The following is a 14,048-nucleotide window of genomic DNA, read 5'->3' as shown; positions in this document are numbered from 1 at the left end:
AATTTTTTTAATCAATCTCCCTCTTTCAACATTATAATCCTACCACAGTAAACATCTTTGCAGGTTTATGTTCATGTATTTTTTTAATAATTTCCTTAAGATGAATTCTTAAGAGTGGAATTGCTGGCACAAAGGATTTACAATATGTCAAACTTTTATAACAATAATAATAGCCAGGAGAATAGCTGACATTGATTGCTTACCATGAGCCTGGCCCGACTCCTAATGGCCTTCAGAGGTAGGTGCTTTTACTATCGTTGGCTTAGGGATCGGAGAGTGGAGATTCAGAGAGCTGAAGTAACTTGCCCAAGGTCACGCTGCTGCCTGATAAAAGATTGAGACCATGCCCTGAGAGAAGCTGGCCAGTGCCTGTGATTCTGTTCCTCTTTAGTGCTTGGGAAGCCATTTTGTGACTGGACATGTTCCCAGTTCACTCCCTCTCTTCAGAGATATATTTGATTTATTTTCACAACCAGCCCCCAGAAGATCCTCCTATTGATCTTGGGAGGGCGAGGAGCCAAATGTGACATTTTTGATAAGCCATAGGCTAAAGACAATTAGATAAGAATGTGCAGTAAATAGGAACTCAACATCAGCAAGGCACTGAGAGCTAAAACCTCCATTTTCTTGGCCTCATGGTAGAGACTTTGTGCATCTTGGAATAGCCTTGAGATGTTCATCAGTTTCATTGAACTTGACCTCTACACTGTGGCTCACTTGGTCTTCAGAGAAATACCTTCCACCCTTCTCCAGGGTTGGATCAAAAGGCAGCATGATGAGAGAGCATGAGCTTGTGGGAAGAAAGTGTGAAATCAATTCATCTATGCATTCAACAAATGTTCACCAAAGGTCTGTGATCTGTGTTGGGGATACAGAGATGAAAGGTATTTGCCCGACATTAAGGAGATGAAGACCTAACGAGTTAAGCAACAATGGCAGCATCATGTAGGGAGGGCCATGAGGTGCAGACGGGGCAGAAAACAAGAACTGAGAATTGGCCTGCTCTGGGTTGGAATCTTATCTCTGCTAGGTAGTAGCTGAATGTTTATGGCCAACTGTCTCTGGATTCAGTTTCATCATCTGTGAAATGAGGACTATGCTTCATCAGGTGGTTGTGAGAATAAATGAGATAATGCCTAGCAAATAGTAAGCACCCTGCAGAGATCAATCAATCAATCAATCTGACTGGTCTACAACTCTTACAGCTCACTCACAGGTAACTTAGCAACCAGCAGTCTCTACAGGAAGAATGGTGAGGCCTCTGGCAGAAACCAGCACGGGCACACACAGTGAGTTGTAGTTGGTCCTCCTCAAGCTACTAATCCAGATTGCAAAGATCTGGTTCTTCCACCTCAGTCAAGTGATTTCTGTCCCCTCTCAATCATTTTGTAAACATGTGAGGTGGCAGGGGATTGGGATCCCTCCCCTGGGGCCCAATGCCCACTGCCTCCAGCCATGTCCAGTCTAAGCACAGCTCTCTGTGGGATGGGAGAGGTGGATGGCATGACTCCTGCTAACACTACTCTCTTGTATGTTTCCTGAAGCTGCTGCCATATATCATTTACAGAGTTTGTTCTTGCCCTTTGTATAATAAACTAATCAAATGTTAGCTGTGATTTTTATTAAAGAGTTGGGTATAGGAGGTTCAAGATCATAAAAATAGTCCACCACTTGTAACCTGTGTGGGATTTTAGGACAGCTTCCTGGAGGAAATGTTCCACAAGCTGAGTCTCAGAAGGCAAGTTAAGCAGATAAAGAAAGAGGAAAGATCTTTTCAAGCAGAGGGCAGTGAAGATACCCCTTGTTATGGGCACTGTGTTGAAGCTTCATTGTCATTTTAGAAGCTGTGCTTTTCTTGAGCCATCACTCACCAACGATGGCATAGCTTTTCTTCTCAGTGCTGGCTCTCAAAAGACCAGGAGCCACAGAGGAAGATGGCCCCTTTGGAGGTTTAGAGGCTGTGACCCCGTGTTGAGTTGTTGCACATTTACAGCCATGTACACAGCCCCAGCTAGGAGCACATGTTAAATCAAAGGAAAAAGTGTCCACACATCACAAAGCTCTGAGTCACACACACTCTGATGTACTGAGGGAAGGTCTTCAGAATAGGAGATTAGGACTTAGAATTTTTAACTGTTTCTCCCTATTCTCAAAAATTTCATATGAAAGGGCTAACAATCTCCCAGGGAGATCCTGCCTTAAGATAGAGCCACCATTTTTGCCAAAGGCACATGATAATATTGGATTCCACCCACATTAACTGAGTACCTACTCTATGCCATGTGTCAGGTGCTGCAGCAATGGACAAGGCAGAGCTGGCCCTGCCCTTGTGTGGCTAGTGGGCGCTGGCATTAAGACCCCTCCAAGAATTCACAGGAAGGGTCACCCAGCAGGGAGTGCATTATCCCTGCCTTGCCCTGGCTTCATTGTTTAAGGTTTACCCCTGTTTCCCTTGGGAATCCCACTCTGAAACAGCTACAGGAGAAGGCTGGCTGAGATGCTCACCATAGTGGTTGTGAGAGTGCTAACTCACCCTTTAGTAGTGGTAACGAATCTATTTTTATTCATTTTTCATCCCCCCTATACCACCACCCCCCATTCAGAGACATTCAAAACATACTCCTTTGAAACTTGAAAACCACAATTTTAGGCTTGATATATGGTGCCGGGTGGGCGGGGGGGGACCTCGGGGAGAATTGACAGAACCCATAATCTGCTTATCTTCAGCCAGCAAACCAGCAAAGCCACTGCCAAGCCCAAAGGGCCCTCCTAGGAACCAGGCACGATGAACACACCAGGAAAGAAGCTCGCTTCTTATTACAAAGAAGGCTCTGGTCTCATCTTTTATAACCATTTGTCAGAGCACTCAGTCTCTGCAAATCTCCCACTGGCCTCCCATCACTGCTAAAAGGAAAATCTGAAGTTGTTCCGGAATGTCAGCCCTATGAGGTTGCCCATTAGGTCTGCAGTGCTCACAGCAATGCTTGTCCATAGTAGGGGCTCAGTAAATGTCTGATGGCGTGTCACTGACCACCCTTCTACAGGCTGGCTAACCAGCCATCTCCTCCTTACTCCCTCCACCCCACCACCCTGGCCCTCCTGCTCTCCCCCTGTCACGCCAAACTCACTGTCTCAGAGCATTTGCATTGGTTATTCCCTCTCTCTGGAATGTCCCTCCCCAAGGTAATAACTTGGCTCCTTCCTTACTTTTGTCAGGTCTCTGCCCAAACACCATGCCCTCAGCCCTTTCCTAACAAGGGAGTCTAAAACTGGATCCTCCTTTACACTTTATCACATACTCTGCTATCTTTGTCTCACATCAACTTAATTTAGGTATAGTTTACAAGCCACCCAATGCACACATTTAAAACAATTTTTTAATGTTTTATTTATTTTTGAGACAGAGAGAGACAGAGCATGAGCAGAGGAGGGGCAGAGAGAGAGCGAGACATGGAATCCAAAGCAGGCTCCAGGCTCTGAGCTGTCAGCAGAGCCCAACATGGGGCTCGAACTCACAAACCGCAAGATCATGACCTGAGCCAAAGTTGGACGCTTAACCGACTGAACCACCCAGGCGCCCCTCAATGCACACATTCTAAGTGCACACATTTTAAGTTTGATTCTTAAAACGTAAAAATTGTATGTGTTTGTGTAAGCACCATTACACTCATGATATAGAATATTGCCACTGCTCGAAAGCCTCCTGTGCCACATGCCTACCTCATCCCAACCCACTACTGATCTGCTTTCTAGAGATGAGGTTTGTCTTCTCTCGAGTTTCATAAACAGGGAACCCTGTGTCCTTTTGTGTCTGGCCTCTTTTACTCAGCATCATGTCTGTAAGATTCACCATGTTGTTGTGGTATTGGTGGCTCATTCCTTTTATTGCTGAGTAGATTTCCAATTATATGGATAAACTATAATTTGTCCATTCACTTGTTGATTGGCATTTGGGAAGTCTTTGATTTGCTTTCTTTTTTTTTAGTCAAAGCTCATCACCCCCTGGCATTCTATTTGCCCATAGCAGTGCCTACCCTTGGAGGGCAGAAGTCTTGTCCACATGACTTGTTGTTGGACCCCCAGTACCCAGAGCAGGGCTAGGCTCATAGTCAGTGCTCAGCATTGGTTGAAAGCACCAATATTTTTGCATTCATTTCCCTTTGTAACATAAAGCCTGGGCAAGGCACGCTTATGAGCTGTGCTTCCAATCTTTCTCTTCTCTGAACCCCAGTCTAGGGAACTTTAGGCCTTCCAGGTAAAGCCAGATGTTAAGAGGGCTCCCTGCCCAACCACATCCAGGCTAAGTGTGTCTGCACCCCATGAGCCTGACTGTGATTCCTGAGTCCCGGTGGTTTAATCCTTTTGTATCACTCGACCCTCACTCTCCTGCCCTCTGACTTCCAGGACTGGTGCTCTCTCTCTTTGCTGGTTTCTGTAAGAAATTTGGTCACATCTTCCCTTAGTTTTCTTTTTCCTTTGGATTTGGGAGTGTGAGGAGGGAGTGTCAGGAAGGGGCTGTGTTGTGGCCTAGGGGGTCCCCCACATCTTGCTGTTCTACCCTCCCTTCCCTGTACCTCTCTGTAGCTCCCTCTCTTTTCAGTAACCAAACAGATTCTGCCTTCATCCTTTCAGGAAGGTCCTACTCACACCCATGTTCCCTGGTTTCTTACTTTCTACACTAAGCAGTTTGTTAAAAGGCTGTTTTCCCCCAATGATATTAGTACAATTGTTTCATCTCGTTACACATGGGCTGGTACCCCCTAAACCATAGGCACCCCAATTTGTCTTAACATAGCTGCTTGTGAGAGGGAAGAGATACTCTGAGCCAAAGAAATGAGATTCAGAAAATGAAACGCATTGTTTGTGCCAAATATATTTCTGTTTATACTGCTACTTCTCCTGCTAGAAGCTCTGTGGGCTTCTTTGGGAGTCTCATTATGTCACCACATACCTTCCTGCCCTTGACCCATTGCAGACTTTCTCCTTCCCGGGAACAAGAGAATATAACACTTTGACCTCCCTCTAGCCGAGCAAGCCTGGCCAACACCAGGTACTGGCTGCCTGTCTGCTTCATGGAGCAGCCTATAATGCAGTGGGTTAAGGGAATGCCCTCTGAGCAGTCTGCCTGGGTGTAGACATAAACACCACTTACCAACTCTTGAGCTAGTTAAGTAACCTCCCTGTGCCTCAGTTTCCTCATGTGCAAGGTGAGGAGTAATGATTCGTATTCAGTAGGGCTACTGTAAGCATCAAATAAGGTAGTACATTTGAATCACTTAGAACAGTGCCTGGCCTCATTAAATGTTCCCTTATGGTGTCATCTGAACAGTTAGCAAATAAAAATACAAGAAAACTGCAGAATGTTGACTAAAATTTCCTAAAACCTTTCCTGCAGACATTACATCTTCTCAGTGGTCCTATCACCAAAACTCCACTGCGTTGGTATAGACTTCACTCCCACACCGTTTCCTTTGAGACTAAATGTTTGTCATTGAATCACACAAGACCTTTACCGAGTAACAACCATGTGCCAGGCACTGCTCTAGGCACTGGGGATGCTCTGGTGAGTCAAACAGACAAGTCTCCCACTCTTCAGAGGCTTGTATCCAAGAAGAACGAGATGGACTATAAATTAAAAGATAATGAGTTGTGGTTTTTCAAAGAGAGATGCGTCTTTGCTGAGGATAGAAAGAAGTGGTGGTAGAGGCATTTGGGTTGGGGGTTGGGGGCCCCCGAGCTGAAGTTGCCATGCTGAGGCAGAGGGCTGACAAGCAGGCAGGTGTGAGATCAGGAGGAAGAGTAGGCCAGGCAGAGGGAACAGCTCCTGCCAAGCGCCCTGAGTCTGGGATGAGTTTTGCATGTTCCAGACACAGAGAACAGTATGGCTGGACTACAGGGACAAAGAAGTTGGGAGATAGGCAAAGGGAGGTTATAGACCAGGGGTGGCCGACACCCAGCAAAGCCATCCCCACCTTTCCTGACACCCTTTATCTCCCTTTATCATCTACTCCAGTGGGGCATCCCCTGTCCTCAACCTGCTTGCAAGTCTGGCCCTAGCACTGCTGGGCTCTGCCTTCCAGTCCCTTCTCTGATCAGCAGCATCTTTAGCAGACTTACACAGCAGGCCCGCGACCAGATATGCTGGAGGCCAAGTTCTTAGAAAACTTGAAGTGACCTCCCGTAGTTGTTAAGACCCATGCAAATCCAAGTTCAGGTCTGTGCTTGGCCACCAGCTACTGTCAGTGGCACTGGGTATGTTACTTTACTCCTGTCACAGCCATTACTCTCTCCTGAGAAGTGGGGAACAAATAAGGTTTCTGGGAGGATGAGATGAGATAACATATGTCAGCACTTGCCATCATGCCTGGCACATAGCGAGTGCCCAGATGATAGATCTTATTTTTGATGGTTACTTTTCCCACTGCTGCAGGAAGACATGTGATAGAAGAATCAGGGATTCCACCCACGTAGGTGCGCCCTCCCGTACTCTGTGCTGGATCCTCTCTATCTTTAGTCTGCTTGATCCTTACCTGTGGAGTATTGCACAGAGCATTGTTATGGTCAGCAAATCCAGGTGCTGTGTCCCTGCAAAATCTAGGGGTTCTTTCTCATAGAAGGTGGACGAGCGGCCCCAGCAGTGCATACATCTGGGCCTAGCGGCATCTGGTTCAGTGACTTGGACACTGGAAGTGGGAAGTGCAATGGCATCCTAACCAAGACGGGCAGGGCCACGCAAAGGGAAGCCAGCCCCCACTGGAGCAGGGCCCTGCTGCTGTCATCCTTCCACACTCCCCTCAGCACTCAGCCTCTTTGAAGGAGAGAAAGGAACTTGTGCTGAGCTTGAATGAGGAATCAGCCGGTCACACTTTGCCACAGACCTGGCTGGAGGCAGGAGATGAACAGGCCCTTGTGAGTGACCCACTGCTACCACTCGTCCCTGGATGCGACCAGAGACCCTGTGGTAATGTGGCTTCAAGCAGCCCTCACTCACACACGCTGCTTCCCTGCCATCCTACCAACTGCTGAGCGTGCCCTGCCATCTGAGGTAGAATCAACATCAGACGTTGAGAGGCCAGGGACGCTGCCAGCACGGAGCAAGGGAGGCCGTCCGTGGGAAATGTCAACATTTATTGCTTTTCCCGTCCACATCGACCCTCAGCAAGCAGACATTCCAAATGGCAATGAAGTTATTTTCCCCCTACTCAGGGTCCTGGACCCAGTAATAACATCTTCCTGAAGGGCAATGAGTCTGTCTTTAACCTTGCCCTCCTTGGCAGGTGCGTATCGGTGTGGCTTCCAGAAGCATCTCTTGGCGGCACTCCCTGCCTATGGATGCTCTCCCTTCTGGGAGAGTGACAGGCCCTGCTCGATGGTCCTGCCTCCTTTTCTCTCTCCTGCAGCTCCTCCTGCAAACTCACTAAGTTATCTTAATTACCATTCCTCTTTGGTCTCTGCCAAGAAGTAGGGGAGATTTATAATTGGATCAGTCAAATATTTGCTGTGGTTTATTTTTTTGCCTCTCCAGCGCTCGTAAAAGTTGCATTTTCATGCCACTTTTGGTATGACTGATGACTCAAAGGCATAGCCCTCACGTTGAATGCCAACATAGGTTATTTTTCAAAGGCCAAGGAAAAATAGAGAACTTGGGGGTGGTGGGGGTGTTTATTTGGGCTGTTGCACTATCACCCTCTGGGTGGCTTTATTGCCAAGTCGAGAGAGACAAGCTGCCTTGGGAGACAGGCTTCCTCCCACAGCCAGCCCATGCACACGTACACCCCCTACCGGGATTTGGTCATGTGCCTCCTAATCTCTTCCAGGGCTTCTGCAAATCTATTAGATATAATGTGCTATAAAGCAACCTCTTAGTCAACCAAGCACAGCATGATCTCCTGAGCATCCCTATATCCAGGACTGATCGTGATGAGGTCTTGGAACAGAGGAGACAGATGTCCCTGGTACCAAGCCTAAGTTATCAATCCCCAGTGCTGGGTCATGAAAAAGAAACTCTGGACAGGGCCTGTGCCTTTGGAAAATGGCCTCCTTCTAGTGTCAGCCAGGCTGCCAAGCAAGCTGGCCAGCCTGCAGTCTAGGAATCCGAGAGAGCAGAGTTTCTCCTAGACTAGATGGCCTCCCTGCAAACCAGCTTCTCACTGAGCTCCTGCATTCCCCACCCTAGAAGGCAGTCTCTGCATTTGGTTGCATTGATCCACTTTGTGCTACCAGCCTTCAACCTTCCCAAAGTTACAGGAATGATAAATGGTGCTCTGTGATGCTGCTTAGTGCCTGTTCGCCTGTGAGTAGGGTAACTATGTATTCCAGACTGGAGCACTTTCTGTAGTGAAAGGACGAACAAGAAGTGTCAATTAGGACACTCCTGGGCAAACTGGGGTAAACAGACACCCCACACAAAATAGGTTGGGGCTTGACTCCATGGCAAATATGCGGGAACCCACCATGACCTTGGGGAGTAACAGGGAACAAAGAGAAGCATGACATCAAGATAGGTTCTGCTGAAGTAACAATGAAGCCTCAACAACTCATTGGCTTGGTGTAATAAGTGTTTATTGCTTGCTCATGTCGTGACTTCAGCCTTCCTCCAAGGGCTCATGCTCAGATCCAGGCCATTCCTGGCATGTAGCTCCACCATCCTGGGCTGTAAAGGTGCTCTGGCACCCTCCAGAGGCAGATAGAGGTGAAGAGAGAGCAAGTAGGAGGTTGCACAGGATGTTTTATGGCAGGGTCTGGAAGTGGAGCTCATCCCACAGCTTATATTCCATTGACTGGAAAACCACCATGTGCTCCCCACCAGGCAGCAAGAAGGCTGAAAAAGAGTGAGAGCCCCGATGTAGACAATGATCAACAATCACTACCACGATGGGCACTAAGAAACAGTGTCAAAGTGGGAAGGGAAGACAAGAGAAGGAACAAGGGAAGTCCTGAGAAGGAAAGCAGGCATTGTACAATACCCCGCTGACATTTGGGAACGGGATGTCATCATGGCCTCCTACAGTCAACTCTCAAATATTGATCTATGGGAATGTGCAACCACCACAACATCCCATTGCATGCATGTCCTGCATGGCCAGGTGGTCCGCAACTCAGCCGTGCTGTCTGTAACTCTATCCTGTCCTCTTTCTTTCAATACAGTGCATTAGGGAGTGCAAGTGATTATTATTAGAGACAAAACCTTGAATACATTCCAATTTTGTTGCTTTTCAGTGGAATTCATTTACAAATTTAGTATTTTATTAATTTGGTATTTAATATTTACTGATCAGACTCTGCTTGAGATCAGTGAGATGGAGCAGTGAACTCCAAGAGTAGAGGATGGGGAGCAGACCCCTCCTCAGTTCTTTGTCTGAATCTAGAGCTGTCCTTCAGATTCAAAAGGCTCTTTTTACATCCCTGTTGGCTTCCCCATCCCTTTTACCTTCCCTTGGCCTTAGAACAGGGTGGCAAGGACTCCCTCAGCCCCCAGCCTCCTTCCTCTCTGTCTCCAACTATGTTACCTAATTTATTTGGTGCTATATTGAAGTAGTATTTATTTGCTGTATCGTACGTTTCCCTCTTATAACTGAAAAATGGGATTTCTATAACTCTGGGGTGAAGGGAGCCCAGGAGTAGTAAGCCAATGCCCGCTGGCTCCCCACCTTCCCCACCTTAGCCAAGCATGTCACTGAGGGTGGGGCAATCCGTGATCTAGCCCCCTGCAGAGAATGGCGGACCGTGCTGGGGCTTTTCCCCAGTCTCAATGTAAAGAATTTGGGCTCAGTCTTAACCAACCAGTCCACTATAATTTGTTTATAACTCTTGCTCTGAGAAAAAGCAGCAACATAGGAACTGGAACTCTCCACATCACCAGTTCACCCTTCTGACCTGCTCCTCTGTTCAGCATGTGTGAGGCTAAAGGATGACAGAGGAATTACTTTGGAGTTTGAGGAGGAGGACAGTTGGGGGAGACTTGCTGGTGCGGGAGTTTCTTTGTTACACTCCCTCCCCACCAGCGCTGTTGATCTATGCCTTGCTCCTCACTGCATATTTATTTGCAATCTGTAGCACTGATCTGTGGTACTGGTTTCTTTTTTTTTTTTTCTTTTAGAGTTTCTTAAGCAGCAGTAGGCAAGGGAACCCCAATACTACTGGCACTATGCCTCTGTCTCCTGTCTGGAAATGGTGAGAGGCTAGATAAGCGGTGTTTCTCTTTCCCTCACCTCTGTGATGGTCATAAGGTGTAAGAAGCTGGAGAGATTAAACACTGAGCCCTGTGGAAAAAAAAAAAAAACTGAAGCCTTGGGGCATGTGTACCATGCATAAAGTACTGTTCTAAGCGCTTGACATGAATTGGTTCACTTAATCCTTACAACGATGTTCTGATATAGACACAATTATTGTCCCCATTTTAAAGATAAGGAGACTGAGGCACAGAGAATTTAAATAGCTTGTGTGAGTGTCATGGCAAGTAAGTGGCAGTGCTAGGATTCTAACCCTAGGTAGTCTAGCTCAGAAGTCCTCTTAACCTCTCCAGCAGACAGGCAAACCCCTCCCCCTCCCACCTTCCTGGGGTTTACATTCTCCTGAGTAGACTGACAATAAACATAAAAATAAGCTGTATGAGTGTGAGGAGTGATTTGAAAAAAGCAAAGCACAATAGAGGGTACAGGATTGAAGCACATCAGGCATTGTATTGTATCACATCCACATGTCCCACTGCCCTGTTTGACAGCCCTGGCTTGCAGATTCTTCCTTAAATGAAAACTGCCCTCCATGCTTCTTTGGAGTGACTCAGAGGAGCCAGCCAAATAGATGCCTTCTCTCTCCTCTGACACATACCTTTTCCCAGAGTAATCTGATTGGTTGAACAGTTAGAACTGCTGCTGGTCCTAACCCATTTCAGTGCTCTTGGCCGGCCAGCCAGCCAGTCAGTTCAGCAAGAGATGAGTAATGTCCAAATTAATCGTGAGCAATGGCCCCCCACACAAGTAATCACCTTCTCCAAACTTTTCCTCATGGGGGTGATATCGTGGGCCCCAAATGAAGTATATTCTTCTCACCTCAGCACCAAAGAAGTTACACTCATTACTCTGGCTGACAGCAATTTGTAGACATGGGTCTGGGTAGTTGGACATTTACGAGGTTGCTAAGGAACAAATGTTTTGGTTACAGAGGTCTCCGAAAGAAGCATTGGTTTGTTGTATCACCTCAAATCATTTATTTTATCCCATAAAGACAGGTGTGACCAATGGAATACGGGGTAGAGAAAAGCTAAATACAAATACTTGTTTTCTCAGAGATGGGGAAATTTTCACTTCCTAAGCAATGACCATCTCCAGCCCCCAGATGGAAAAACTGGAACCAGGTACTTCTCTGATCATTCTAATTTGCCATTAAGTTTCTCATAGTCATGAGGTACTTAGTAAAATTGTTACTCCTTCAAGATGCTGCCCTAAGCATTATGTCATGTCATCCTTAAAACATGTCCAAAAGTTGAGTATTATTATTCCCTAATGTGCAAACCAGGAAGAGTCTAAAAGCAGATTGATCAACTTTAAGCAATAGCAAAAGGCAGTCAGAATTCAAACCCAGGTTTGTCCGATGGTAAAGTCTTTGTGCTTAGAATTACAGACTCTTTTGTTTTCAATGATAATGTTTCAGTTGGGAAAAACTGGCAATCCCAATGATGGGGAAGTCACATTAATAGATTCCTGAAGTTTAATTCTATGAACTTCATGAAAGAGGTTATAGTAAATGTCTGTAACCTATAAAATCCTTTTTATGGAGGGGAAGTGGTGAGAGAAAGCTTAATCCCACAGTGGTGGTTTTTATCTGCTAGGGACCTACCCTTTTGAATGTTCTCTGGAAGTCACAGAGCAACTGACTTTTCTGTGCTGTGATTTTGAAGAGTTCACAAGATTAGACCATTTCTACAGGGGTCTTATCGATTTTCTTGTCAAGTAAGAGGCATTAGTGTCCTCTCTTCCTTTTCCTTCATCCTCTCTGTCCAGCCCATGGTCGAACAGTGTCCCTTCTTTCTTAAAAACTTTCCTCCAAAGTTGTCTCTTCTTCTCATTGACCGTCCTAATCAAGACCCTTGTCACGTCATATTTGGATTTCTGCAATTTCCCAACTGACCTGGTTCTTTTCATCCTCCCCTCTAGAACATTTCGTATCCTGCCTGCAAATGAATTCCTCAAAACATTCCTTCCATTGCATCAGTCACTGCTCAGGTATCATCAGTGGCTCCAACTTGCCCACCAGAGTATTTCACCATTCTCTAGGACAGGGCTTTCTTGGGTTACATTTGCTCCCCATTCCCCTCATCTTGGTAGCCTTCACTGACTACTTTATCTCTCATTGATCCCTTCTAGTTATTAGCCCAGTTTCCACTGAAACAGTATAATATTTAATTGCTGGTTTATCTGAGAGATCTAAGTCTAAATTTTTACTTGGTCACTTAGTGGCTGTGTGATTTTGACAAGTTGTTTGATTTCTCTGAGCCTCAGTTTTCTTATCTGTAAAATAAGATACAAATAGTACTTATCTTTAGGATTTTTGCAAGAATTGAATGAAATGATGACAGTGATGATGATGATGATGATGATGATGATGATGATAGCTGGCTAGCTAACATGTATTTTGTGTTTGCTCTCCTCCAGGCACTGTTATAAATATTATTCTTCACAACAACATATAACATAGGTACTATTATTTTCAATTTTGTAAATAGGGAAACTGAGGCACAGATGGGTGAAGCTAATGCCTGATTCTGGCTACACAGATAGTCTGGCTACACAACCATCATTCTTTTTTTTTTTTTTTAATTAAAATATATTTTCCATACAATGTTACATTAGTTTCAGGTATACAATATAGTGAACACAACCCTCATTCTTAACTAATCTTCTATTCCACCTTCCCTTGGTAAATGATCAGTAAGTTGTAGCCGGTAACATAGGTCTATACTTCCTTATCTGAAATTCTTGGGGAGCCAAATGATTTTTGGAATCCAGAATTTGGAGAATTATAAAAAAAGTTATACTTGGCACATACTAGATATTATATAACCTAGTAGTGATTGGACCAATTCTCTCTCTCTCTCTCTCTCACACACACACACACAAAGAATGATCAAAGTTTGGGCTTTAAAGCTTTTTGGATTTCAAACTGCAGAAAAGGGATCGTAGCCTTATAGAAATAAAATTATTAGCAATGATTATAAGCATAATAAATGGTGGCTTATTATTACAACTTCTGTGACTCTTCTTTTACTGGATGAGCTCATAGTAAAATGTGCTCAAACATTCCTCAGTTAACTAATGGGCTGGGAGGGGAAGGTACTAGTCATGAGACCAGATCTTTAACCTCTTTAACACATGGCACTGTCTCTTCTTACCCTAGTATGACTTCATGGAACGTCTGGATGGGAAGGAGAAGTGGAGTGTGGTTGAGTCACCCAGGGAACGCCGGAGCATACAGACCCTCGTTCAAAATGAAGCCGTGTTTGTACAGTACCTGGATGTGGGCCTGTGGCACTTGGCCTTCTACAATGATGGCAAAGACAAAGAGATGGTTTCCTTCAACACTGTTGTCTTAGGTAGGTGTGGGGTCTCTGAGGTGATATGCCACAAGGCAAAGAACGGAAATGTTCTGGGTTTCTCTGTAGAAGGCACATCTTCCAATGTAGTTTCTACTGTATGAGAAACCAAACCAGAATCCCTTAGTTAGACTTCATAGTATCTTTCACCTAAAACTAGCCCTGATTAAAATGGGAAGACTGACTACAGGATCCAGTTGTGGTAAATAGCTTGAATCAGACAGACTGGCTCAAGTCCTGGCCACACAACCTACACAAATTGTTAGACTTTTCCAAGCTTCAGTTTCCTCATGGTAAGATAGAACTAGGACCCATGCCATAGGGCTCTTGTGAGAATCAAATAACATAAAGTCTATAAATCTCTAAACATGCACTGGAGCCAATAGATACAGACCATTCACGTCAGCTCAGAATTTCTTTTAAAAATCCAGGAAAGCCCAAAATAAAAAGTTTTAAA

The 14,048-nt window shown here is 45.4% G+C and overlaps 1 protein-coding gene across 15 annotated transcripts in view; it reads left to right on the top strand.

Moving 5' to 3' along the window:
- The window catches only part of TENM2 (teneurin transmembrane protein 2), a 1,251,785-nt gene that overhangs the window by 1,054,665 nt on the left and 183,072 nt on the right, over positions 1–14,048 (top strand). For all 15 annotated transcript variants that reach the window (XM_043596358.1, XM_043596374.1, XM_043596352.1 and 12 more), the window contains one exon: positions 13,396–13,591. In XM_043596358.1, coding sequence (XP_043452293.1) covers positions 13,396–13,591 — 196 coding nt within the window. The remainder of the gene's footprint in view (positions 1–13,395; positions 13,592–14,048) is intronic.

The sequence above is a fragment of the Prionailurus bengalensis genome, chromosome A1, assembly GCF_016509475.1.
Source record: "Prionailurus bengalensis isolate Pbe53 chromosome A1, Fcat_Pben_1.1_paternal_pri, whole genome shotgun sequence".
NCBI lineage: Eukaryota > Metazoa > Chordata > Mammalia > Carnivora > Felidae > Prionailurus > Prionailurus bengalensis.
The sequence above is the reverse complement of the archived record's forward strand: the minus strand, read 5'-3'. Positions and strand labels throughout refer to the sequence as shown.